The sequence below is a fragment of the Colossoma macropomum genome, unplaced genomic scaffold (assembly GCF_904425465.1).
Source record: "Colossoma macropomum unplaced genomic scaffold, Colossoma_macropomum, whole genome shotgun sequence".
Classification (NCBI taxonomy): Eukaryota; Metazoa; Chordata; class Actinopteri; order Characiformes; family Serrasalmidae; genus Colossoma; species Colossoma macropomum.
Window position 1 is genome coordinate 22,933,632 of NW_023494805.1, and position 24,556 is coordinate 22,958,187.

At 37.4% G+C, this 24,556-nt stretch overlaps 1 protein-coding gene across 7 annotated transcripts; it reads left to right on the top strand.

Annotated features, from left to right (window-relative positions):
- The first annotated feature begins 4,245 nt into the window (after positions 1 to 4,245).
- Positions 4,246 to 23,028, top strand: acox3 (acyl-CoA oxidase 3, pristanoyl). Of its 7 annotated transcripts, XM_036596360.1 has the most exons (19): positions 4,462 to 4,565; positions 4,696 to 4,806; positions 5,279 to 5,460; positions 5,679 to 5,912; positions 6,800 to 6,874; positions 7,230 to 7,319; positions 8,135 to 8,278; positions 9,684 to 9,772; positions 9,973 to 10,069; positions 10,557 to 10,739; positions 11,237 to 11,359; positions 11,463 to 11,583; positions 12,740 to 12,862; positions 13,066 to 13,179; positions 15,111 to 15,226; positions 19,402 to 19,576; positions 19,692 to 19,759; positions 19,873 to 19,959; positions 22,047 to 23,028. In XM_036596360.1, the coding sequence occupies exons 3-19, from the start codon at positions 5,290 to 5,292 to the stop codon at positions 22,164 to 22,166; spliced, it is 2,130 nt and encodes a 709-aa protein (XP_036452253.1). In that variant the 5' UTR covers positions 4,462 to 4,565; positions 4,696 to 4,806; positions 5,279 to 5,289; the 3' UTR covers positions 22,167 to 23,028. The 7 variants fall into 7 exon arrangements, with proteins under 7 accessions (XP_036452252.1, XP_036452255.1, XP_036452257.1 ...); XM_036596359.1 differs by lacking the exons at positions 4,462 to 4,565; positions 4,696 to 4,806 and adding an exon at positions 4,246 to 4,323; XM_036596362.1 differs by lacking the exons at positions 4,462 to 4,565; positions 4,696 to 4,806 and adding an exon at positions 4,292 to 4,404.
- Positions 23,029 to 24,556: the final 1,528 nt, after the last annotated feature.

Genomic DNA, 24,556 nt, shown 5'->3' on the forward strand with positions numbered 1-24,556 from the left:
TTACCTAGTAAGTTCTGTGAGTGTATTAGGTGAGTGAAGTGAATTAGCCTTTTCAGTTAATGATAAACAGGCATTTTATTGTGTTAGATGTACTAATTGCATTTGATTACTTTATCACCATCTCATAATTTCGTAAACTATTTACTTTAGAGCTCAGTTGATTCAGAAGTAATTTCTTAAAATAATAAAGTACAAATAAAGTGCAATAATAAAAGTATATCTACATGTTATTTAGCTAAACAGATACTGATAACAGTTCAAAATCTAAGAGTTCAAATTCTAAGAGCTTCAAATGATTTACCAAGATATTAAACTGTGGTGAATGACAGTTAAGAGTAACATAAAAATCACCAGCAGTAAATGTTTCAGATTATCATGTGTTACAAACTTTTTTCAGTTGTTATGTATTACAATGGAATTAATGTGCATTTTTGAAAACCTAGTTATGCACAGAATTGTGTTACTAAGTCTGAACCAGTTTCATAGGGCAGAGGCTACAGAACATCAGTCTAGCTTGTATATTGTAATGTTTATTGTAAAGGCTTCAGAAGACATGCTGCTCTGACATTCAGCTCAGTGCTGTAAATATTAATCTGACATTCTTCAAGGAACATGGGGATTGAAATGTTTAACCAGAGGACTATCTGGGTAGAGTAACCAGCAGATTACAGCATCCATTCAAAAAAGGTTGTGGCCTCATGTTTTCATTTATTGTCCTGGACCAGCCTGCAGTACTTTAGGAACGGAATTATGGTTTATTAAGCAGACATGTGCTAAAGTGAGCCTGTTGAAGTCAAATTGTAAAGCTAGACTGTTGGGATAAGAAGTCGCATCAGACGGGGCAAAAGGCCCCCTGTAGCACACTGCCACAGATATTAGATGTTCGTCATGAAGTCACAAAGTTGATCAGTTTAATATAAATATATTAGTTTGATATTGCATGTTATAATAAAATATTTTACATAATATTGTTAAGTAATTAATAATATAATCACAATAATTAATTAACTAAACTGTAAAAACTTTGTGTTTCACTTTTATCTGACTTTGCATAACATATTAAAATGAAATCAAATCATTAGAACATAAATTGCTAGGTCTCAGGTCTCAATTTCATTTTAAAGTGTAATGTTTTTAGTGCTGTACTTACATTAAAACACAATTTATGAAAAATGTAATGCTAGTTATGATTTGATAAATTATATATTCTGTAAAACTTGACAAATTGTTTCAAGATTCTCCATTGTGCCAACTCGCCCTCCTGTGTTTTCAAATCATTTTATATTTTTACTTCTACTCAAGTATATTAGATAGTAAAGGAATCTACATTATTCTCAGTTACATTTTATCCTTTCATATTTAGTTACTAATTCTTTTTGTGTTTAATTTCATGATGTTTGGTTAGTGACAGCATTTGTACTGACTTTGTGATTGATCTCTGACTTTGGAGCTTTAGCGTTTTATTGTAGACCAAAATAATCCCAAAAAGAGAAGAATACAGCATGACAAACGTCAGTTTCTGTGCTGATAGATATTGGATTTACTAAGAGGTTCCACTGCAGTTCTATATGTCACTCAGTGCTTAAGTAATGTTTGTGACCCAATACTTTGGTACTTCTACTAGTTTTTTTTGTAGATTTGTGTGTGTACCAGCCCTCCACTGAGATTAAAATGTACTGTAATTGAGAAAGAACAAAAGAATGACTGTATCCTGCAATTGTAACTCACAACTAGATGAACATAGGATTACAGATCAACAGTGCAAGTGCAAGTAATTGGACCCATAGACATCAAATGTTGAATATCTTTTCTGACGATGCTGTTCTGGACCTGTAATGTAGCCATTTCCAGTTCCTGGCTTTTCACCTTCAGTCTTGTGTTCAGTGAGTAAATGTATACTTAGTGAGGTTCAGGTCATGTGATTAACTTCGCTGGAACTCTACACTACCAGACACACTGTCGCTTGCTTATGAGGTCTGACTTTGGCTTTGTCATGGTTAATGAACTACTCAAATCTCAAATGTGAAAGAGCAAGAGGAAAAGTTTGCTAAATTACGTTGGTTGATTGAAAAACTCTTTCCTCATTCATTTTCATCTTTATTTATTATGTGGAATGTTATGGAAAGCAGTTGTTTCAATTATTGTTGGAGGTATTATCTGAAACATGATTAAACTGTCTCTCCTTATAAGAGGGATTACAGTATACAGTACATTAAAATGTAATGAAGTTTAATTTCATGTTCATATTGCCCTTTTTTTTTTTCTTTTGAGTCACTGCCCCGATATTTGCGCATGGGTCTGGTTAATTACATGTTTTGTTGATTTTCTAAGTGAAAATAATTGATCACCTTCTCTGCAGAGAACACGCTTCTGTACATTTTACTATACTATTACTGTTTATTTGCTGAATGTATCATATTGGGAAGTGATAACATATGAAATGTGGCCTGTGTAAAAGTCATGGCACATTTTATTTATTTACTTAATTATGTATTTATTTAAAATTATACACACAATAGACAATCAGAAATTGTGCACTAAAATTTGCAGGAAATAAATCTTATTTAAGTTTGTTTTCTGTGGAGGATGTTTTGACTTATTTCACTTCAAAATCAACAAAACATCAGCTTTGATCAGTGGTCGGTTGCGCCAGCTGTGTGTAAGTTTAAACGTAGGCAAGTTGTAACGTGACTGTTTACTAAGCTCAGGTTTATACGTTACTCAGAACGGGTTTCACCTCAAACTAGTTTTAAACGTTAGCTAGTTACTAAATATTTACAGCTCCCCCTAAACAGGTGCACGTTTTGGGGAAAGCATCAGAAAATAGATAGAAAGCAGCAGCATCGTCAGTTCGTGAAGGTGAGGATTACACAGCGTTGTTAGAGCATGAAGCTCGATGGTGGTCAAGCCGGTCCAGAAGGCTGGCGAGCAGTTGGAACCCGATGAAGGCAGAAGAGGCAACAGCATCAGACGCACAGGATGGGCAGCTGTTCAACTCGGCAAAGAAAGGAAAGCACACAGAGAGTCAGTTCTGTAATGAGTGACTGATCACGATCACGTATTAACAGAGCAGCAGAGACTCCGTCAGGTCTGGATCTGACAGGGAAAAACTAATTACCAAAGGCTTGACTATACAAGTAAGTTTTTAGCCTAGACTTAAAGACTGAGGCTGTGTCTGAGTCCCGAAGTAGTAGTACTAGTAGTGAGCCAGCACCATGTGATCTAAGTAGGCGTGATGGTTCATAGTGAGAGAGAAGTTCACTCAGGTACTGAGGGGCGAGTCCGTTTAGAGCTTTATAGGTCAGTAAGAGAATTTTATAATCAATGCGATTTAACTGGCAACCAGTGTAGGGTTGACAAAACTGGGCAGATATGGTCAAGTTTTCTGGTTCTAGTAAGAACTCTGGCTGCAGTGTTCTGGACTAGCTGAAGCTTGTTAAGGCTTTTGCTGGGACATCCAGACAGCAGGGCATTACAGTAATCTAGCCTTGAAGTAATAAATGCATGAACTAGCTTTTCTGCATCCTGTAGAGATAATGCAATTCTCAATTTAGCAATATTGCAGAGATGCAGGCCATTCTAGTAATATTAGTTATATGTGCGTCGAAGGACAGATCAGGGTCTATCATGACACCAAGATTTTTTACAGATGAGCTTGATGCAACTGAGAAATTGTTAAGTTTAAGTGTAAGATTAGACAGTTTGTTTCTAGCTGCTTTTGGACCAAGAAGCAGAACCTCAGTTTTATCTGAGTTAAGCAGAAGAAATCCAGTCTTTTATGTCTATTATACAGTCCTCAGTCTTGCTAAGTTTAATTTTATCATTCGGTTCGCTTGATATATATAACTGAGTGTAATCGGCATAACAGTGGAAATTATGCCGTGTTTACTTATAATGGTGCCCAGTGGTAGCATATATATTGTGAATAATATAGGTCCTAAAACAGAGCCTTGTGGAACACCATACTTTACTTTTGCGGGGACAGATGATTCACCGTTTACATTAACAAACTGATAGCGATCAGTGAGGTAGGACCTGAACCAGGAAAGAGCTGTTCCTGTTACACCTACAAGGTTTTCTAGTCTATCTAGTCTACAAGACCTTCTGATTTTGCAAAAATAATGATCCACAATGATTCTGGGTTTTTAATAAACCGGTTTATCTAGTTTATCTTGAAAGTGTGGAGGTGTCGTGTTCTCAACAAATGACATTTGCATTTTCGATGTTTTTTCCAATCACGCCCAGATGGAGGCAGTATGGTCTGGTTTCAACCGTCAGTTTGACAAAAGAAGAAGAGTTCGCCTACCTACTGGTACCTGCTTGGTAAGTCCTGTGGTTAAGGATTGTTTCAGGACTCCAAACAAGATACAGAGACCTGCAGAGTACCGTTTAGAGGACTCATCGTTAGTTATCGTCACTGATATTAAAGTTTAGGTCGCGTAGATCGACTCTGTGACAGTATCTGCGTTGAAGTTAGTTCAGTGATTATATGCAGTTATAATAGCGCTGCCCTCAAGGACGCTTCACCAAGTTTTGTTCACTGTTGCTAAAACAAGTTAATCACTGTAAGAGTAATTCAGTATGAATTATATCATGCAGTACCACTAAAACAATGTGATATAACATTAACAATTTAATAGTGAGGAAACATTGTGTGACACAAGTAACGTTAAGCTACCATATATATACACACAGATCACGACCGTTGAAGTGCATGTAGTAACTGCCCTAGTGAGGTCCAGAGAGGGAGAGGTGGTGAACTTTGTGTTCTTGACTAAGTTAGTCTGAACAGCCAGGTCAGTGCAGGTAGGTCTGCAGGTGCCTCGGCGGAGGTAGCGAGTATTTTTGTACTTTTGTTATTGCTGGTTACATCTTTCATGTTTAGAAGAAGATTGAAGGTTTCAGAATTCCTGAAAGAACAAAAGCAACATAGATATTCTGTTAGAGGTGTTTGGAGAGTAAAGCTTATTGCTAACCCTAAATAGAAAGACCTGTCAATACAGGTATTTTTAGACTGTCGACAGGATTTTATAAGACATTCATAGTATTTGGACAGTTACTGTAGTTTACACGTACTATAGATTTCTATAAGAAATCTGGGATTATAGGAGGCTAAAAATATTGTAAAGTATTGTGTATCACTATAGAAATCGTAGATTCTTATTGAATTAATGTAGATATTGTTTGTAAGGGAATGTTTTAGATTTTTCAGATCTTTTTCATCTTTTCAATAATTCAATAATATAACTACATGCCACTGGTGATTTATCTTTTTAAGGAGAAGAGAAAATGACTCTCCCTGGAATCTCAGAGGCCAAACACGGCCTGGATGAGAAATTGGATACTGAGGACATCCCGGATCTCCCCAGTGGTCCTTTAGATGAGTACAGAAAACTGGCCTCCTTCAACTGGAAGGAAATGATGAGGTTCATGGAGGGTGAGGAAATAATTGCTTTTAAGGTAACATGATTTACAAAGATGTTCATTAACTTGTGTTGTTTGTGGGAGATGATTGTGTTAGAAATTAAAGCATATTTATGTTTTGTTTTTTGTAAACAATGCCCTATCAAGTCTCTTATATCCTCTATGATTTTACATAATAATCATATCTTTGATCTATGTTGTTCCGATTTTTTGCCCTGACCAATTTTTTCTTACCTGCCTCACTCATTGAGCAGCAGCACGTTTTTCGGACACTGGAGAACGACCCACTCTTTGCAAGGCAGCCGGGTGAGGATGTTCTGGTGGAGAAGAAGAGGGAGCTCACCTTCCGTCGCTGCAAGCAACTATTTAGGTACAACTTTCTGACACAGGATGAAATGATGCAGAGTCCATGGAAGCTGACCGTCCTCAACGACTGTTTGGGCATGTACGACTGGTCAGTGGGAGCCAAATTCTTCCTCAACAAGGGGGTGAGCCAAGCACTATTCTGAAAGCTTTGCTGTTAATGGACCACAAAGTAGCACTCAGAGATCTGAGATAGCCTCGGCCTAATAATTCATGTTACTGAATATCACAATAATTTAAATAAGTTCCAATATTATGAGAATTATTATTCTTTTATTCTATCCTTTGATTAGTTAAAAATATATGCAGTAATAAAAAAGATTGCACTTAACTATAGGTTATACAAACAGAACATCAACTAATCAACTACACAAATACATACTTTGAATGGCACTTGAAAAGATTATAATATAGATTTTCAGTCTTGACAACGAATGCTCAGGAATCTGCAAATAAAACCGGGAAACTCTGGTACATGAAATCCAAAATATTTAGGTTTCCAACCAAGCAAACACAGAGAACCACCAGATGTTAACAGTGTTATGTGCGGTCTATTCAGAATATAGTTGTAATTAGAATTTATTAAGTAATATTTAATACTGTTGCATGTTGTCTGTATAGAATACGGTTAACGGTATAATTTATTAAGTGATATTAGAAGCTAAGGCAGTTATTAACCAGTAATTGTTTGGTGACTATATTACCGTTCATTACATAGATTGCCAGCTATGGCACAAGACTATGTAACACTTATATGCAGTACTTGGTAACTGAAATTGAATCACTTTAATATTGTTTATTACGATAATCCTGCAGACAGTAACCATTTGTCTAAATTTACATTATTGTTATCTGAGGAAGCCTCTCTTATGTTAGCTTCGCTCTTTTATAAATGTCTACACTCGACATGCAGATATTCCATTAATTAATGAAGTGAAGTCATTGTGGATTGAATATCCATTTTTTTTTGCACTTTTCAGACTGTAATGTTTTACTTCATTACTCTTTTCAGATGTTTGGTGGTACAGTGGCTAACTCTGGATCTCAGAGGCACCTCAAATTTGTGCAGGACATTGAGGACATGAAGGTAAAGAGTTTTTCTTTCTGCCAGCTCTTTGACGGAATCAGTGCTGTAGCTGTCACAGCTATAGTTCAGGCTCTGTTTGGGTCAAAAGTTGCTCAGGTTCAGAGTGCAGAGCATGTGTAACCTCTGTCCTTGCTGTAGCCATGGCAACAGCACGAAATGCCTCTGAATAACCTATTTAAGGCCTGACTGTAAACAGTGATTTTCCTCTGAAGTGGAATTTGTAGTAAAATTCTTCTAAATATTTCTATACTGCATAGAACAACAGCATGTTATCCTCATTGCCTTGGAGACACAAGCTTCATGAGATAAATGTACTGTTTAGTAATTCAAGCTGCATTTGATGTTGTGTGTTTAGACTTTTGGATGCTTTGCACTGACTGAACTAAGCCATGGTAGCAACACAAGGGCCATGAGGACAACAGCCAATTATGACCCCAAAACCCAGGTACACTTTTCTTATAACACCGTTCAAAGACTGCAACTGGTAGATTTGCTGTGCAAATTCATATTCATACTGATGAAAAAGATTTTCAGTGGTGTAGCTATCTGTCAGTTATCTGAGAACTACAGGTGTAGGGTAGACTCTTATCACCTGTAGATAGCTTTATCTGTGTGAAGATGACCTTCACCTGAATTTACCTTCCAGCTGAATTATGCTTTGATGAACGCAAAGTTCATGGTTATAAAGTTCTACCTGAATTCACATATACATAGCTCACAGACAAATTAGATGGAACCTATTCATGCTATATAGTCTGTTATGTAGAATTTAATGTGCACCCAAAATTACAGTTCCACTTGTATACCTGGTATGTATGATGAATAATTATCCAATTAAACTTGATTAAAAAAAGACATTGCAGCATAAGGATTCATAGAATGAATGGAAATAGAGCCTGATAGACACATTCATATGCATTTGGCACATTAATATGCATTACTTTTTTATTTAATTGTAATAAAACCTCTATAAAGTCTTCTTGCAATAAAATACTTTTATAAGGCTGTACATGTTTTTTTTTATTGTTCAGTTATTTTTTGTTTGGTCTAAAAATCTGTTAAAATCGTCAAAAATCAGTAGATGTCTTGGTTACTTAAATTATATTATAAATATTATAAATGAAATAATGTTATATTATAAATAAAGTTGTTATGTAGAGGGTTACTTTATCATCTCTCATTCTCCTAATGCCTCTGACCCTTTTCTTTTTTTCTCTTTTCTCTTTCCGTCTTTCTCTCTTTCTACCTTTTTTTCCATAGGAGTTTGTGATAAACTCTCCGGACTTTGAAGCAGCAAAGTTCTGGGTGGGGAACCTGGGAAAAACTGCCACGCATGCTGTAGTATTCGCCCAGCTTTATACGCCTGATGGACTCTGCCATGGTCTGCACTCTTTTGTGGTTCAGGTACTGCATTTGACCAATGTAGTTCAGATTTGTGTCTTTATTCATTCACTCCACCAGATTACAAAAGCAAATTAGTGATGTGGCTGGAGTTAGTAAACATAGGCCTCTTGTAGAGCCAAGTGGTTCCCATGGCCATAGTGTGCCATTTCACGATGGTTTGGATTTGTGAGACCGTTTATGGTGTCTGTCCCTTTGCTGTACTGTTAAATCAGAACCAGGAAACACTAAAAAACTATGCACAAGCAACAACTAACAGGCTAAATGCTACAGGACACAATTTCGGCTGTCACTCCAACAGCAGCCACTCAAATTTGTGCTCTCCAGGTCTTTCTCCAGGTCTTTATCCTCAACACAGGTGTTATTTGAACATTAGTTAGCTGGAACCGAGCCTTTACTGCGATGGGTGGAAATTTAGCAGAGAATTTGTAGAGAGGGAAATTGCCACTCACTAATGTCTGCTGGGTTTGTCAAACTTTTAGAGGGTGCTCCCGATATTCCGTCTTGAATACGGAACCGCATAAAACATTTCAACACCGCTGTTATATTTTTTAGTGCTTTAAACTCATAGTTATAGGAGTTTATAACGGTGCCTCATCTACGGTGTCCGTGAGCACGAACTGCTTCACTCAGCCAGTGAGCTGATCAGCTCACTAACCAGTCAGTACTCAGTAGCAGTAGTGCCAGCCAATCAGCAGTCAGTAGCAGTAATGCTGTCTATTTACTGCCCAAAACTCATTTGCTGTAGGAAAAAGTAAATATACAGAGCTTTCTGTGCTTTTTTTACTAAAATACATCCTGTGTATATGGTCAATTGGTCCTGGACAATTGGGTAGAAACTATTTTAAGTTTTTTGTTTAGCTCCATTCACCCCCTTTCATTGAGCACTCACTCACGGATACCCTCAGGCATTTTCAGTCACATTTTTAATATAACAGGAGAATTAGAAAGTGACCAGACTCCCCTTAAACCAGCTTGCTACCTAGCGTTATGCTAGCATTAGCCTAGCCCAGGAGGCTTCAGTTCGAAACACCAAGGAACAATTTCAATTTTGGCTTTCTGTCACTTCAACACCAGTCGTTCAACTTTGCTCTCTCAGACGTGAGGACAAGAGTTTACACTTGTAACAGAAGAGCACTGTGGTGGATCTGTAGGCCACTAGATAAGCTAACTAGGTCAAACCATGTCCATGTGTCCACTAGCATGGTTACTCTGCGTGCTCAGAATTATTGGTTTCAACTTACTCAGTATGAATTAAACATTTCAAGACCTCTTGGCACTGAGAGGCACTTTAAATATTTTTGTTGAAAATGGAGCTGTGATTCTACAATGGTTTGGGTGAAAGAACAGACTGGACATTTCTCATTTTCTCATTTTTCATCGCTCTTACCTTATTTTAATATTGCAGGTCAGGGATCCCAAGACGTTGCTGGCAATGCCAGGAGTGATGGTTGGAGACATGGGAAAGAAACTGGGCCAAAATGGACTGGACAATGGGTGAGTGAGCGCAACAGCTGTGCTATACTGCTTTGTGCTACATGTGAGGTTTCTCGCCAGCAGCATTAAGGGAGTGATTCATTTAAAATACCACTAGGTGGCAGTGGGTTTAAAGAAAAATATGTGTTGAAAACTTTTGTGTTTGTACTCAGATTTCTCTGTGTGCAGGTTCATAATATTCAAATTCTTTTGTTTGCCAGTTTTGCAGTTTTTCACAATGTCAGGATCCCTCGGGAAAATCTGCTCAATAAAACAGGAGATGTTACGCCTGATGGACGATATGTGACTCCTTTTAAGGTCAGCATAAGCTTTAGTTTGCTATAAAAACTGCACAGTGCTCTGGTCCTTTCTAATTAAAAGGAATATAGTATTACAGTTTGAAAGAATTTAAAATCAGTCTTTTGCATGTAGTTACACATAGAACAAAACATGAAAATATCTCATTACCATTCAGGTTTACATGGATTATAATAGTCACAAAGTAATTTGTAAGCAGTGGTGAGAGCCATAGGAAAAAAAAATCCCAAGCCAGTCTGTCTTATTCCAGTCTCCATTCTGGAATTTCCATCTTCATAGTTCCATCCATTTTCATCTTGGACAAACTCAGATTTTAGTGCAAGGGAAGGAAAGCGGTCAGATAATTGGACTGATGGAAACCTGAGATGAGGATTTTAGGAAAACAAACAGAAGGTGTTAGCTCAGATGCTGTACCAGGAGTGAAGCCTAACCAAACACTTTGTTTATTTGAAGTGTCACAAGTCCTCTCTCTCTCTCTCTCTCTCAGGACCCTAATAAGCGTTTTGGGGCCTCTCTGGGTGCGTTGTCTGGGGGCAGAGTGTCCATAACGAGAATGGCTGTGGTGAATTTGAAGTTGGCCTTGATAGTTGCTGTGCGTTTTTCAGCCACGCGACGTCAGTTTGGGCCCAAAGAGGATGAGGAGATACCAGTACTGGAGTACCAGCTCCAGGTACCTGCAATACTCATCTGACCTGACCAACACATATTACATTATCATAAGAAAAAGATGACAGACACATTAGGTATTGCCAATATCGTCACAAGTACTCATGAATCTGTAACATCAGTTAGATTTGGTAGATATGTAATTGTTCTTTACTACACAAAAGGATTACTTTTGACGTAAATAGGAATTTTTTAAATGTTATATTGTCAGTTTTTATTTTAAGCTCAATCAGCAGTAAGATGGCTAAAATGCAACAGTGCTAAGGCATGGGCCCAAACCTTTGTAAAGCTGCACAGCTGTAAAACACCCTTTCACTGTGTTTACAGTGAAAACAGCTACACAAGTAAAGTCTTTCATCAAAGCTCTGATTGTTTTATGGACCATGGACACCTTTGTTTTTTCTCAAAATGAAGGTTGTAAGAGTTGGTGTTGCAAGTCTGTGCAGCTTTAATTTATTTACTGAAGAATAACATTCTTTGGTTACATATTCTCTGTCGCAGCAATGGCGCCTTATTCCATACTTAGCAGCTGTTTATGCACTGGATTTCTTCTCCAAATCCTTCTACAAGAACTTTGTGGAGTTTCAGATTGGCCTCTTCATGAAGGACAACAGTGACAGACAGGTATTGCTGCAGTTCACCTTAACCTAATAAGCACTCAGACTAACCCAATAGGCACTAATTTTTACTGTTTATCTATGTGCATTTGCGCATTTTGCTTCTTAAGGCTGAGTTTGGTAGAGAGATCCATGCTATGTCATGCTCCAGCAAGCCTCTGGGTTCGTGGACAGCCCAGCAGGGAATTCAGGAGTGCCGTGAGGCCTGTGGAGGACATGGATTCCTGGCAAGTGAGTTCTACTTCTCACCCCAGCACCTTTTCAGCCACAACAGACACTCTGTACTCAGTCTTTCATTCAGCATCAACATCAAGAACATTGTTAATCTGGTGTATTTAGTTCTAGTATAGGTTTATCATGATGTTATCATATGTCACAATATGCTTTTCCAAGCGTATAGTGGATCTCATAAATACTTTAAGAACAGGGACCAACTGCATGTATTATTAAAAAAAAGAGTACAAAAACTGAAAGCATCACTGTTTTCAGCTGAAAGACATGAAAGGCTGGACATTTTGGCTGAGAAAAAAAAAATTAAATAGTTCTACAACAACATGTCAAAATCTATCACTTAAAAAAATAATTTGAATGGTAATGAAAAGAAGAAATAGTGATTGAAAATGCTGTTTTTTTCCCTTTGCTCTCCTGCTCCAGTTAGCACAAACGCATTAGCAGCAGCGGATAAACAGTGGAAAAGAAAGTCAGCCATGTGAAATTGTTTTGCGGTTTCTATGAGGGACCATAGAATGGTTTGATAACATTTGAAAACACGAAATCCTACTCAATACGCAGAAGACAGCAAAACGGAAGCGAAAAAGAAAATGTCTTCTAGAACAAGGATGCTATCTGTAGCTACAGGTTTTGAAATGTCAAAAATAAAATTCACAGAAGACCGAGCCTATATGTGTATAGGATAACTAAAAATTAATGGAATTCAGTGCCCTGAATGATCATCTGTTCTCTGTTGTCTGTTGTTTCATCAGCATTCTTGTCTGCTCCAACGTCAGACCTCTGAAAAATTAAATATCATGATGCATATCACTGCTTTCAAAACAAAACCTTGTATCTTTTTTAGCGATTTTCGTTTTTCCTCATAATTTGAAAGTGCTTGTTGCTCTTTACATTGTGTGTAAATTTCATGATGAATTGACCAAATTAAATGGCCCAGAATTACTTGGAAAACAATATGGTTCCACTTACTTACATTGAAAGTAAATTATGTTTTCTGCTTGTCCTGTAAAGTCACCCTTTTGGAGATACGAGGTTTTGTTCCGACAGCAGCGATGTTGTGTATTGTGAAAGTGTCTTAAAGTATTTTGATGTTGTATTTTTGGTACCCCTGGGTATTAGTCTAACTAACATAAATTACCTCTTCTAATTGTTCTAGTGAACCGACTTGGAGACATCCGCGATGACAATGACCCAAACTGCACATATGAGGGGGATAACAATGTCCTGCTGCAACAGACCAGCAACTATCTACTCAGCTTGCTGCAGCATAAACAGCAGGGTCTGTCCCTCAGCACACAGCCTTTTTTAATAGACAGTTTACAGTCTGCATGCTAATACAGGATGGTAGAAGAAGAAGAATCATGCTACATTTCAGCTTATAGTGGATGATGTCCTCAGCATGTTGTGGCTATTAAAATGTATAATGTTCTTAATGTTCTTCATATCTCTCCCTCACCGTCACAAATATGCACTCAATTCTAGGTAAAGGGAGGATAGAGTCTCCTCTGGAGACAGTGAACTTCCTGGATGACTGGAACAGGATTCTGGAGAGCAGGTTCACAGCTGCCTCAGTGGAGGAGTGCATGAACTCAGCAGGTATGTCAGCATCTAAAGATGGGACACTCCAAGCTTCCAGATACATCATTTAGCCCTGTTTACATGATGAATGAGTCATTAGTATTGACACAGATACATGATATTATCACTCTTCTTGCGTAAGAAATACGTCACTAAGGCACATCAGCTATGTTATTCCAAAGAATGTCTAATGCAAAGTTTAAACTTTGTCCTTCAAGTTGAAGTTTTGAAAGGTGACCCTAATAACCTGAGCTAGATATTTAATCCAAGGAAAGAAGGAGCTTATTTTTCCTTGCTTTTACTGGATTGAACTTTCCAGCATGACTTATAACAATAATGGGTGGACAAAGCTACCGTCTCCTAGAATCCCCAGGGAAGGTTTCTCAGACAAAACAACACCCTCTAAAACACATTCGGTGTCATGTTGCATGTGTGTTTTACTGTAATAAGGTTGCTCTTCTGTGCTGAAGATCCCTGTGCAGGGAGGGTTGCTCATCCTGGGGCAAGGGCCTCTGCAGCACATCTGCTCTACATCTGCACTCCTTTACAGACTTCATTCTTCAGCTCGTGACTTAACTGGCTGTTGCCTGGCGACCAGGGTCAAAAGAGCCGCATTTTAATTGGTTGGGGAGACAGAAAGGAATACTTGTTGTGTGTCACGCTTTGTCACTCAGCATATAACATGAACAGTTTGTCAAGGGAACATTTTGAAGGCAGTGATGGATATAACAATGCAACCACATGGAACAACATATCATCGCTGTAGGAACCCTTTTGTGATCAAAGCTGTTATAGATTTGTTAGCCGGAGAAAAATGTCCAAACAACACTAGAAATATTTTTGGCTGTTTTGGGGGTGTTATACAGGCACAAAATACTAAATAAAGTGGAACTTAAACTCAGGATTGCACTTTTACTTCATACACATCAGAGTTTCTGTAGGATTTGATCAGACGGTGATGATATAGTAATGTAGCTGTTTAAAACTAGTGGTATTCATTTTGTCCCTATACAAAGCACAGCATTGTCATTAGCACACGCTCAACCAAGCAGTGACACAACATAGTCCAACCAAGTCCTGAATGTTTTTTCCACAATTAAAGTGACATCACCTACCAGCTGCTTGGTTTCGGCCTTAAACTCAGACTGGCTGCTAGGTGACAAAATGATATACTGTGAAAAGTACCAGCAAATCAAGAAAAAGTGTGTCACTAGTGTTATAGCAGAGGGGCTGCTTTTTACTAAAATGGCAAACCCTGGGGTCTCATTATCTTCCAAATGTCAAAACCAAACTTGTTCATTTTCTTTCTATGACTTCTACAGGATCTCTTTCAAGTGGGGTTTCAGAATGAAATCTGATATTCATATGAACACTGAATCATTTATGGATGTAATATGAGAATAACCCCTTGCCGCATGTAGTTTGAATTTGCTATTACATTTTTTTCCAAATGTGGGTCGTGTGCTTTTTCCATACGTTTGTTCAGAAAGAACATTGAAGAACTTTTTGTTGAACTTTTATCTCTCACACCTTACAAATTCACACAAATATGAGGCGTGTACCCTGTTGTCATGAGTTTTAATCAAATATCCGCATGTGTGGGAGTGGATGTGTGTGTAAGGCCCTAAAAAGCCAAAGATCAGACTTGATTATCAGATCCAGTTTAGTCAGAGCGTCCCCACCTGTTTCCCACATTATAGTTATACTGTATCTATCCCATTACATCTGCTTCTCCTCAAGTCCAAGCCCATTTGGCTTTCTCATTTGTCCGCTTGGTTTAAGTGAAGCTTGTCTACTGCAACTAAACCGTTATTGAAGAGAGCAAAAGCATCAGCTTTCTTACCAGATATTATATTTGTCAACAAGGGTTATATTTTTGCAAGTTTCTGCATGTTGCCACGTCATCCAATGTTCTATAATTTATTCATAATAATATATTTTGTCTGCAGTGCCTCTGGCAGCATATAAGTGGCTGGTGTGTTTCCTTCTTGGAGAAAGTCAGAGGAAATTGACCCAGCAGAAGGCTCTAGGGCTGGGAGACTTTGAGGCTCGCAATAACAGCCAGGTACAACTGCACTTTGTTCTCCATACTATTTAGTAGCCTCCCTGTGAACTGATGCAGAAGACAGCATTAGGTTCTCTGAGGCCTGTTTCACACATAGTACCTCTGCACAACATGAGTGATGCAGCAGCGTGACTTCTACAGCTTGCATTCCATGGCCATTCATACATATACTGTTCGTGCTGTGGAGCAATACAGCCTGCACGTTCTACTGACATCCTTTTTCCAAATATTCAAATAGTCAAATAAGTTACTTTGCTCAATAAAAATATAATTTATATAAGACAACGATACATTTGTTTCATGCTCAATAGATTGCATTGCATTGAAGAATTTGCATTTTTAAAAGTAGGTATTCAGTGTTCCCCTCTCATTTTCACTGATTTAGAACGCACTGACCTCTTAGCTTGATCGATGAAATGAAAAACACGTTCGGCATTGCTCACACTATGCTGAGGTAGTATGTGTGAAACAGGCGTCAGGTAAGCACAGAATGTTCTGTTGTGATTTTGATAAACTGAGGATAAGAGGCAGATTTGAGGTCAAGTTTTGCTCATAAATCTGTAAGAAATCAAATAATCTATTAGGTAGATTGCAGTCTACAGTATATACAAAGTGCTGTATTTGAAGTATCTGATATTGATATTCAGCACATTGATGAGTAGTCCTGATTTTTTTTTTCAAATCTAACCCAGTGCCAGTTCTAAAACTTGTCTCTTTTGTTAATCCAGATCATAGCACTACACCTACATAACATTTAACGGACCTTTTAGCGTCTCGGATCAGACCCAGTGTTCTATAAAGTGGTTCCATTTTGGCTTTTGAACCATAAATCTTCAGAAAATGCATACTTCAGAGAAGGGCCCCTAAAGAGCTCTTGCCATATTGCAGAAGTTACATTTGTTTCAGATCTGAGGTCTTCAAATCTGAACTTTGAATTCAGTTTCCAATCCTGGATTTGGTGAACACTGGTAGGTGAAAGCAGTGGCCAGTCAGTTACATCAACAGGTCAGTTACCTACAGTGATTACAAAATACAGAACCAAAAACTGGAATCAAGGTCTGGATTTGAAGGCCTCTGTTCTAGATCACTAGTCTCTAAGACTGAGTGGCAAATTCACTAAGAGAGGCACTAATTACTGACAGTCTACAGATAAACACAAGTGCAACTTAGTAATGAACGTTTTATCTGCGCAATATAACCACGTGTTAAGAGTAAATAATGACTTATTTTCTCAACATTTTTGAAAAAAAAATCAGTTGTTAGTCATCAACAAAGTATTTTCTTCAACAAAATAAATAATTATTTTGAGAAAGTAAGACATTATTTCAAAATAATACATCAGAGATTTATGAAATTAAATGATTATTTTTTGCTATCTATTTTGAAACATGTTTATTTGAGGCTGGAGGAGATGTGCTGATCCATGTGATTTTGTACATAAATTTTAGTACTCGCTGGTCCAATACCATACTGAATAAATCTACTTAGAATTACATTAATCTTGGTGTACATGAGTGCAATGTACCTTAACAGTTAAATCATGAATATCTAGCTGATTTTAAATGAATGAATGAATGAATGAGTGAAGTGATTTTAGTAATCTTGTTCTTTGATGACTCACATTGTACGTTTAAATAGACCTTTGTTTACAGACAAAGTCTACGAATTATATGTTTACTGCAGCCTCTATACACAAATCTGTCTACAGAAAGTTTCAAATAAAGTTGTTTAAAGTGAAACGCTGTGCACCGGGTACTGAGCAAACTGGCTGAAAAACTGAGCAGTGCTGCTAACACTGTGGACTGAAGCTGAACCAGGCGGTAATGCTTGTGGTGGGACAATAGAATCTCTATATAGCCTATTTACAAAAAGGTTCACTGTATTAATGTTTATACCTCACTATTGTATTCATACAGACACAGTGATGGACTTTGGTAGGAAATGTCATCTTCGTTTAGTTGACCTACGTGTCTCCACTTGTATTGGGGAAGCAGTTGTGATTTTGTTGGTGTCTGTGTTTAAAATGGGCTAAAATCACACAGTATATTCCTGTCGAGAATCTGCCAAGGTTGAATGTTTGAAATGACCAACGGCTTTGTGTCCAACTGTGATGGAGTCAGTAGCTCTTCTCTGTGTAAGCAGAGCCAGCTTCACTGTGTTTGTTCATTAGCGTTGCATTGTACATTCTGTGTACGTAACAGGTGATATCGGTGCATTTTTATGAGTTTGAGTAAATGAGCACAGTATTGGGCCAGTAACCCGATACCAGTATCAGTATCGATGCATCCTTAGTATTTAATATTGGCCTTGGTAAATTGGAATTGCTGCTTCATTATAATAATCTCCTCCTAGTATTCTGCTCTTCGAACGGGAAGCTATAAATGCAGTGAATCCTGTAAATGCATACACAGTGAAGTAAAAGCGCAAAACAGCAGTGACATTGACATCCTCTTTGATTGTTTTATAGGTGAAAGGGTCGTTGCAGTAAATCACAACAGCTGCTTTTTTTAATGCCAAAATGGACTTGACACAAAGCTAACTAAATCTGCCCCAAATGTCTATGAGTGTAGTGGGCCTCTGCTGAGGGGCGTTTGCAGGCTCGCAGTCCTGTGTAGTTGTGTGATGTGTCCAGTCTTTGTGGGTTTCTGATGACGTTATTGAGTCATTCACACTTGGACTGAATTAACTCCCCCAGTTAGTGTAATAGAATACCTAGAACTGCTTGCCGTCATAGCACACATGGATGCGATACAGAAAGGGTGTGTACCCTGTGTTTTGAGGGTCTGGCTGTAAAGGAATCACACGCAAGGGGCTACAAGGACATTTGATATAATAGCAAGAGTTTAGAGAGATGGCAGCTGTCCAGCTCCACCCAAAATGTGTCCGACTCCACATGTCTCACCCCACCCTCCTTCTTCTCTCTGCTAGACTTCAATTTGTTTTCAAGTGTCAGACTCTTTCCAAAACAGTGTGTGTCCTGCCAAGTGACCTCAAATGAGGACTGCAGCCCCCTCCACAGTTAATGGCAGCCCTGGTAAAGATGAGTACAAAGGGTTATAAGAAATTCACGTTTTGCTAAATTACCTTAATCTTACACCGAAAAAATAAGAAAATCTAATCTGTTGCCGAACAGTAACAATAATAGAAGAAAATTCGTAACCTCAACTTTTTTGTACTGAAATCAACTGTCTGTGACTTTGAGTCACTTCCTCAATGAAGTGTACTGTAGATGATTTATTATTATTATTATTATTAATATTATTATTAACACCATGAATCGAGAGGTGCTTCAGTCAATAGTTTGTAGAAAGTGCAGGATTAAATCGTATACTACAGATACAGCAGAGAGAGATTAGGTTGAAAATGTTGAATTATTCCTCTAACACCAAACAGACCTTCAGTTTCACCCTGCCAGTAAATCTGCACTCTCCCTGCTTTTTCCTTTATGTGTTGTGTTTTTGTCTTGTGTCAGATTAAACTGACCTTTTGGCCAGTGTACATTTCAGTGCATTAAACTGACTGGAGCTTTAACTTTGTGTGTACAGTGAGGAGACACAAGTACTCAGACACATTCATCAAGTATTTGTTTTTTTTTATTAATACTTCCGGTTCAAGCATCCACTTAAGATTTACACACATAATGTCTACTGACTTTGAATTTATAAATATGAAGTATGTGTTGCTATTGGCAAACTGTCTTCTGTTCAACAAGGCCCCTCTTATGGACTCTTAATTTCAAAATCTTCCATCATTTTTCGTCGCTGTCTTGTTGGAATATTTAGCTTTTCCCAGATATAGTTTCTAGATGTCTAGAATCTGTCTAGAATTTATTTTTTGTATCCTCATATATCTATTATAGAGTATGAATATTTTTCCATATGAGTTTGTTTTTTACATGTATCTCTATTATTTATTCCTAGTTATTCATACTTTTTTTGTTCATATTTATTAGTAAAACATGAAATAATGTGTGTAAATATGAAGTGGATTATTTTTGCTGGAAGTATATTAAGTAACAAAGACCAAAGTGTCTAAATACTATTTATACTGTGCATTTGCATATAAATGTATGCTTAACACAATGTTTTGAGGATACAGTAAAGACCATTTGTTTAGATATTTTCTCACTCTCTCTGTCTCTTTGTTTCTCTCTGTCTCTCTCTCTCTATACATAGGTATATTACTGTCGCTCATTGGCGATAGCCTACATCGAGCACACTGTTCTTCAGCGCTTCCATGACCTGACGGAGGATGTGGAAACTCCAGCAGGTCTCAAATCAGTTCTGAGGAGACTCTGTGCTCTGTATGGCCTCTGGACCCTCACCAATCACATGGCCATCCTCTACCAGGGTATAGCTTTCTGTGCCCTTGCAATTTTGAGACAAATGGAAATGATAGTAACAATTAATGTTATTTTTATGCAGTGTCTTTTATTCAGAAAACAAAACTTGTTTTCTTTCATAAGGAGGTTATTTATCTGGTAAGGGGCCAGCAGACTTTATCCAGAATGCTATTCTCGCTCTCTGTGGCCAGGTCAGAATTCTTTGTTTGAAAAACACATGCACATATATAAACAGATGAATACAGCAAGTGTGGTAATGACAGTCAGATTATAAAGGACAATGTTTGACTTTTGTTGTCCCCAGCTGAAGGACGATGCTGTGGCTTTGGTTGACGTGATTGCACCCCCTGACTTTATTCTGAACTCACCCATTGGCAAAGCTGATGGTGAGGTAAGAGACCTGCTATTGCTCAACACTCAGCTGCGAAAACATACATGCACACCCCTACTCACACACAACTTTCCTGCTCTTCATTGTGATTGGAGCAAAGTAAAAATGTAAACCTGCAAAAACAGTCCCCTAATTTCTTTCAGAATCAAATTTGGGCATAATCTCTAGAAACCAAGATCTTATATTCCAACAGAAAGAGAAAGTTGAAATGTTTGGTAACACTTTAGTTAAAGGCAGCCTACTTAAGGACTTCATAACAAAGGCATTGAATAACATATTAAAAAGCAATACTGGAGTATTTATAAACGGCTTATATGAGTATTTGCAAGATGGCTCATTATTACATTATTCTTACATCATTTATTAATTTTATTTATTTAATATGTTTTATATGTTCTTATCGTTCTTCTTTTTATTATTATTCTTGTTTCCTTTTTCCATCCAATATGACTAGTAGGCACAGTTTAATGGAAGTGTTATGAATAGTAAATGTGTTCTGTTTCTGTTGTAAATCATCTCATGTCCTGTGAAACTCCGGTACTCACATATTAGTCTTTAAATGTTATTTAGTACTTATGTATATGTTATGAAGTAACTAAGTAGACAGCATTCAAATAATGTGTTACCTAAATGTTTAGGAAAAACACACACACACACACACACACACACACACACACACACACACACACAGTCTAAGCCGCTTATCCTCCTGGGTTGTGAGGGGGTTGGAGCCACTCCTAGCGGTCATGGGTGAGGAAGGCAGGAAATGCACTGGACAGGTGGACTAAAAAAAAATAATAATAGTTTCCTCTTCTGCTTTTGTCTTGTACAGTTGTTGGCACCCAGCAAATTTCACCACAGACAGTTTTAGCATATTAATGTTAAGTGCTTTTCTTTGGAATATAGGCCACACCTTTAAAATTGCTGGTTTCTTGTCTAGTGCAAGGTCTGTTTTCCATGGTTTCTACCTGGAACTGAACTCTAGCAGCTTCTCTGTATCCCTAACCACTAAGCTTGCTATCGTGATAATTTAGAGGCACTTATCCCTACCAAAAACTGTAGAGGGATAATTGTTTGTGGCCCATTAATGTGGTCCATGCCTTCTTTTTAATCGTTTTAACAAAAATGCAGCAGTGTTTTTGCTCTCTGATTTTGAAGGCCCACCTATGCTTACTATGGTTGATTCAGAAGGTCTGGTGAAAGTATGTACGCCATCACTTAAGTTAAAAATAATGTTTTAAAGGGCTCAGATCTTGGTACAGAGTAGCTTTAATTACACACTGTTTATAAGAAGAACATGCCGTGTCACCATAAAAGTCAGCATCACCTATTTAAACTATTACAACCACTACTTCAAGTCCTCTGAAACAGCCTTTGTGTATTAACATTGTCACATATTACCAAAGTACTACAGCTCAAAGCTGAGTTATTACTAAACTATGCGCACTTAGAAGTTTGTTCAATGAGCCACTGCCTTCAAGGCAAATTAATATATTTTCGCCCTGCAGAGATGTGACCCCACTTTGACAAGTCATGTTGGTTCCTCAGTTTAACGTGTTTTCTCAACATTGTTGATTCGTTGTCTGTCAGACCATAAATTTTTGGGTGAAAGAAAACAGACAGCCCTTTTATTAAAAGTGTGAATAGAGAGACCCAGACATTTAACAAAACAGTGACACACACACACACACACACACACACACACAAAGCCTTTTTCACTAATTCCACTGGTTGGACACACACACTTGAGGCTTGTTTATAGTCGAGTCAGTATTTACAGGAAAGTTACTCTTCGTTCTGGCACTGGTTCCTTTCTCTGATTCCACTCCTCAAGTTCCTGTAAAGAGGATTTCTGACTTGTGAAACAACACTCAGGACTGTTTGATTGAGGCCTCCTGCTTAAGTCCAGTGAAACAGTGCTTGCCGAAACTTTGTCAGGGTGGAGTTAAAGGTTTTAAAGGTGTTTATAAACATATTAAGTGTTTCCTGTTAGGTGTTTCAGTGGGTTAAGCTGAATTTGGCAGCAATGTATGAAAAGCTTTCAAGTATTTTTTTTTTTCTCCTGTTGTTTTGTTTTTGTGTTCTAGCTCTATAAGAACTTGTGGGCCACAGTCATGCAGGGCAAGAACGTTCTGGAACGTCCACCCTGGTGGGCTGAATTCTGCTCTGACAAACCTAAAGTGGGATCTCTCCGAGCCAAGCTGTAATGTACTGGGAATGCTGACACTGCCCTTTGGCCACAAGACATGTCTTCCTGAAAGATGTGCCTTGGTACAGAATCAAAACGCAGACCAGTTAAAAAAGGGAAAATTCTCTTCAATCATTTATAATGTCATTGGCCTTAATTACAGATGATACTGGAAATTATAAGCTATAGTAAGAAATCCCAAGCCTGCATTGCATCAGTTCACTAGCAAATTAATAAAGCACTACGGAGAATTCTTTTGAATTATTTCATTGTCGCTGTACCTTCAAGGGAAATTCCACTGATTTTTTTTTTTTTTATATTTAAATATAATTAAATGTTTAAAATATAAGCAAAGTCAATCAGAGTGGCTTGATATTAAATGCATCATTCTAGAGCAACTTACAGAGTCAGAATTGTACACAGTGGTGGTGATAGGATCCAGACATCTGATGAATTGAATGCCTCTTAAAGCTACCTCTTTGAATATATGAGACATTGTGTTCAGACAGTCTTGAGCAAATGTTTTGGCCTCCAATATATTTTTGAAATCCATGGTGCAGAGGTACATGCAGGGTGTTGTAAGGCAAAAGTCTTCAAAGAAAACATTTTTTCCAGTTTCACCCATATTTACCATTATTAACATGACATAGAAAACTTTAAATTGAAGCCTAATTGCTAAATGCTTTATTATAAAACCCACTGTAGGTTGTGTTTTCTCCTATCATTAATTATATTAATTTAAATGTATTACGATCTACTAAGATCAGATCTATTGTAATGTTTTTTTTGCAGTAGTGACACTGTTAGAGACCAATATTACATCAGCAAACTGTAATAAAAATATGCACTTTTTCAAATAAATAAAAACTAATTAAAATAAGCATACTATTTTTTTTATGCATGCAAACCTTGACCTGGGATATTTTATCCCTTATAGTGTGTACTACACCCTTTTAAAGGTGTTCTTCGAAGAGTTTGGTTATTTGTAGAACTATGAAAGCCCAAAGGACCATTGAATAGTTATGTTTTTGCATGGTTAAATGGTTCTTCTCTATGATGGACAAACTGTTGAATATATATTTGTGTTTTAGAGAATCTTTTAAAATGGTTCGGTATAGCACCAAAAAAGTGTTGTTACAAGTCAAAAAACATTTTGGTACTGTACAAAAACATTTTTTTCTAATGGTCTGATGGTGCATAGTCATTTTTGTATAAATGGAAATTATTCAAAATAAGAGTCCAATTTGATCTTGCACAAGTCTGATTTTCTTATTACGATCAAATTAAACCAAGACAAACAGGAGAACATCAGTAGTAATACTGTGATGTTTATTCTTATGTATTATAAATAATGTTACAACCTCACTTTTAAATGTGCCTCCTACGTTGAAGGTGTGAAACTTGAACTTTGATGTTTGGAATACTTAAGTCACATGTGTGTTATCCTTCTAAATTACCTGATGTTCTAGTGAAATCTTTTCCATACACACAACTGGAGGGCACTGCTTTTTTCCGTTTGATTTTTCTTTGGCTTGCTGAACGCTGTGTGGTTTTCATAAGAGTGAATGCAGAGCAGCAGAGGTTTTCCATTAGATAGTGTAAAGCTGCTCAGTGGACTTTAAACAAGACACAGGTGCTGCATTCTCAAGGAAACAGATGTGATGAGTTCCTGTATTTTTGTTTTTCTTTTCTTTTTTTTTTTTATAAATAGCATGTTCTGGCTTAATTTGGCTGCCAGTGATTTTTATTTATTTATTTATTTATTTTAGCTCAGTTGTCATAGGTCTGTGTCCTCCATTTTTCTTGCAATTATTTTTTTTCCCCTGAGGTCATTTATGACATCTGTGTGGCTTTATGTATAAAAAATAGTCATCATTCATTTTTAGTCACCATTTTTCATCAGTCACCATTTTTCATCAGTCACTTCTCTCTTTACCCCTTAGAATTAAACAGGCTGTTTTGTGCATTATTCAAAAAGCTTTCCAGGCTGAAACATTCCTTGTAACTTCAGCATAAATGGCCAAAGCTAAACTGCTGTAGACTGAATAGGTGGATGTATGTTAATGTGTAGCATCACAAATGTGTGATAAACACTGAATGGTATCTTTTGATTTTAAATGTACATACATCAGCAAACCTTTATTTCAAAAAAGCAAGGAAAATTCTGTTTTCCATGATCTGAGCTGGTAAAAGAAGTAATAGGTCAATACCATCCACCTCCATCAGTTTTCCCCATTTTTCCTTCCATTGTCTTGTGGTATTTCACATGCTGCATGTATTCTTGTGTCTGCATTCCACACATTCATGTGAGAGCTCTAGAGATGGCCCTGGACAACAGAGTGAGCTTCACTGCCAAGTCTGTGTTTTTGTTTCAGGCTGAAGTTGAGTTCAGCTGAATGAACACCCCTC

What these genes read in the sequence shown, in the direction of transcription:
- acox3 (XM_036596359.1), top strand. Translation starts at nt 5,290, where the DNA reads ATGACTCTCCCTGGAATCTCAGAGGCCAAACACGGCCTGGATGAGAAA. An exon ending in CAAAATGGACTGGACAATGG is followed by an intron (nt 9,773 to 9,972) that starts GTGAGTGAGCGC and finishes TTTGTTTGCCAG; the next exon opens with TTTTGCAGTTTTTCACAATG. An exon ending in AGGCTCGCAATAACAGCCAG is followed by an intron (nt 15,227 to 19,401) that starts GTACAACTGCAC and finishes CTCTATACATAG; the next exon opens with GTATATTACTGTCGCTCATT.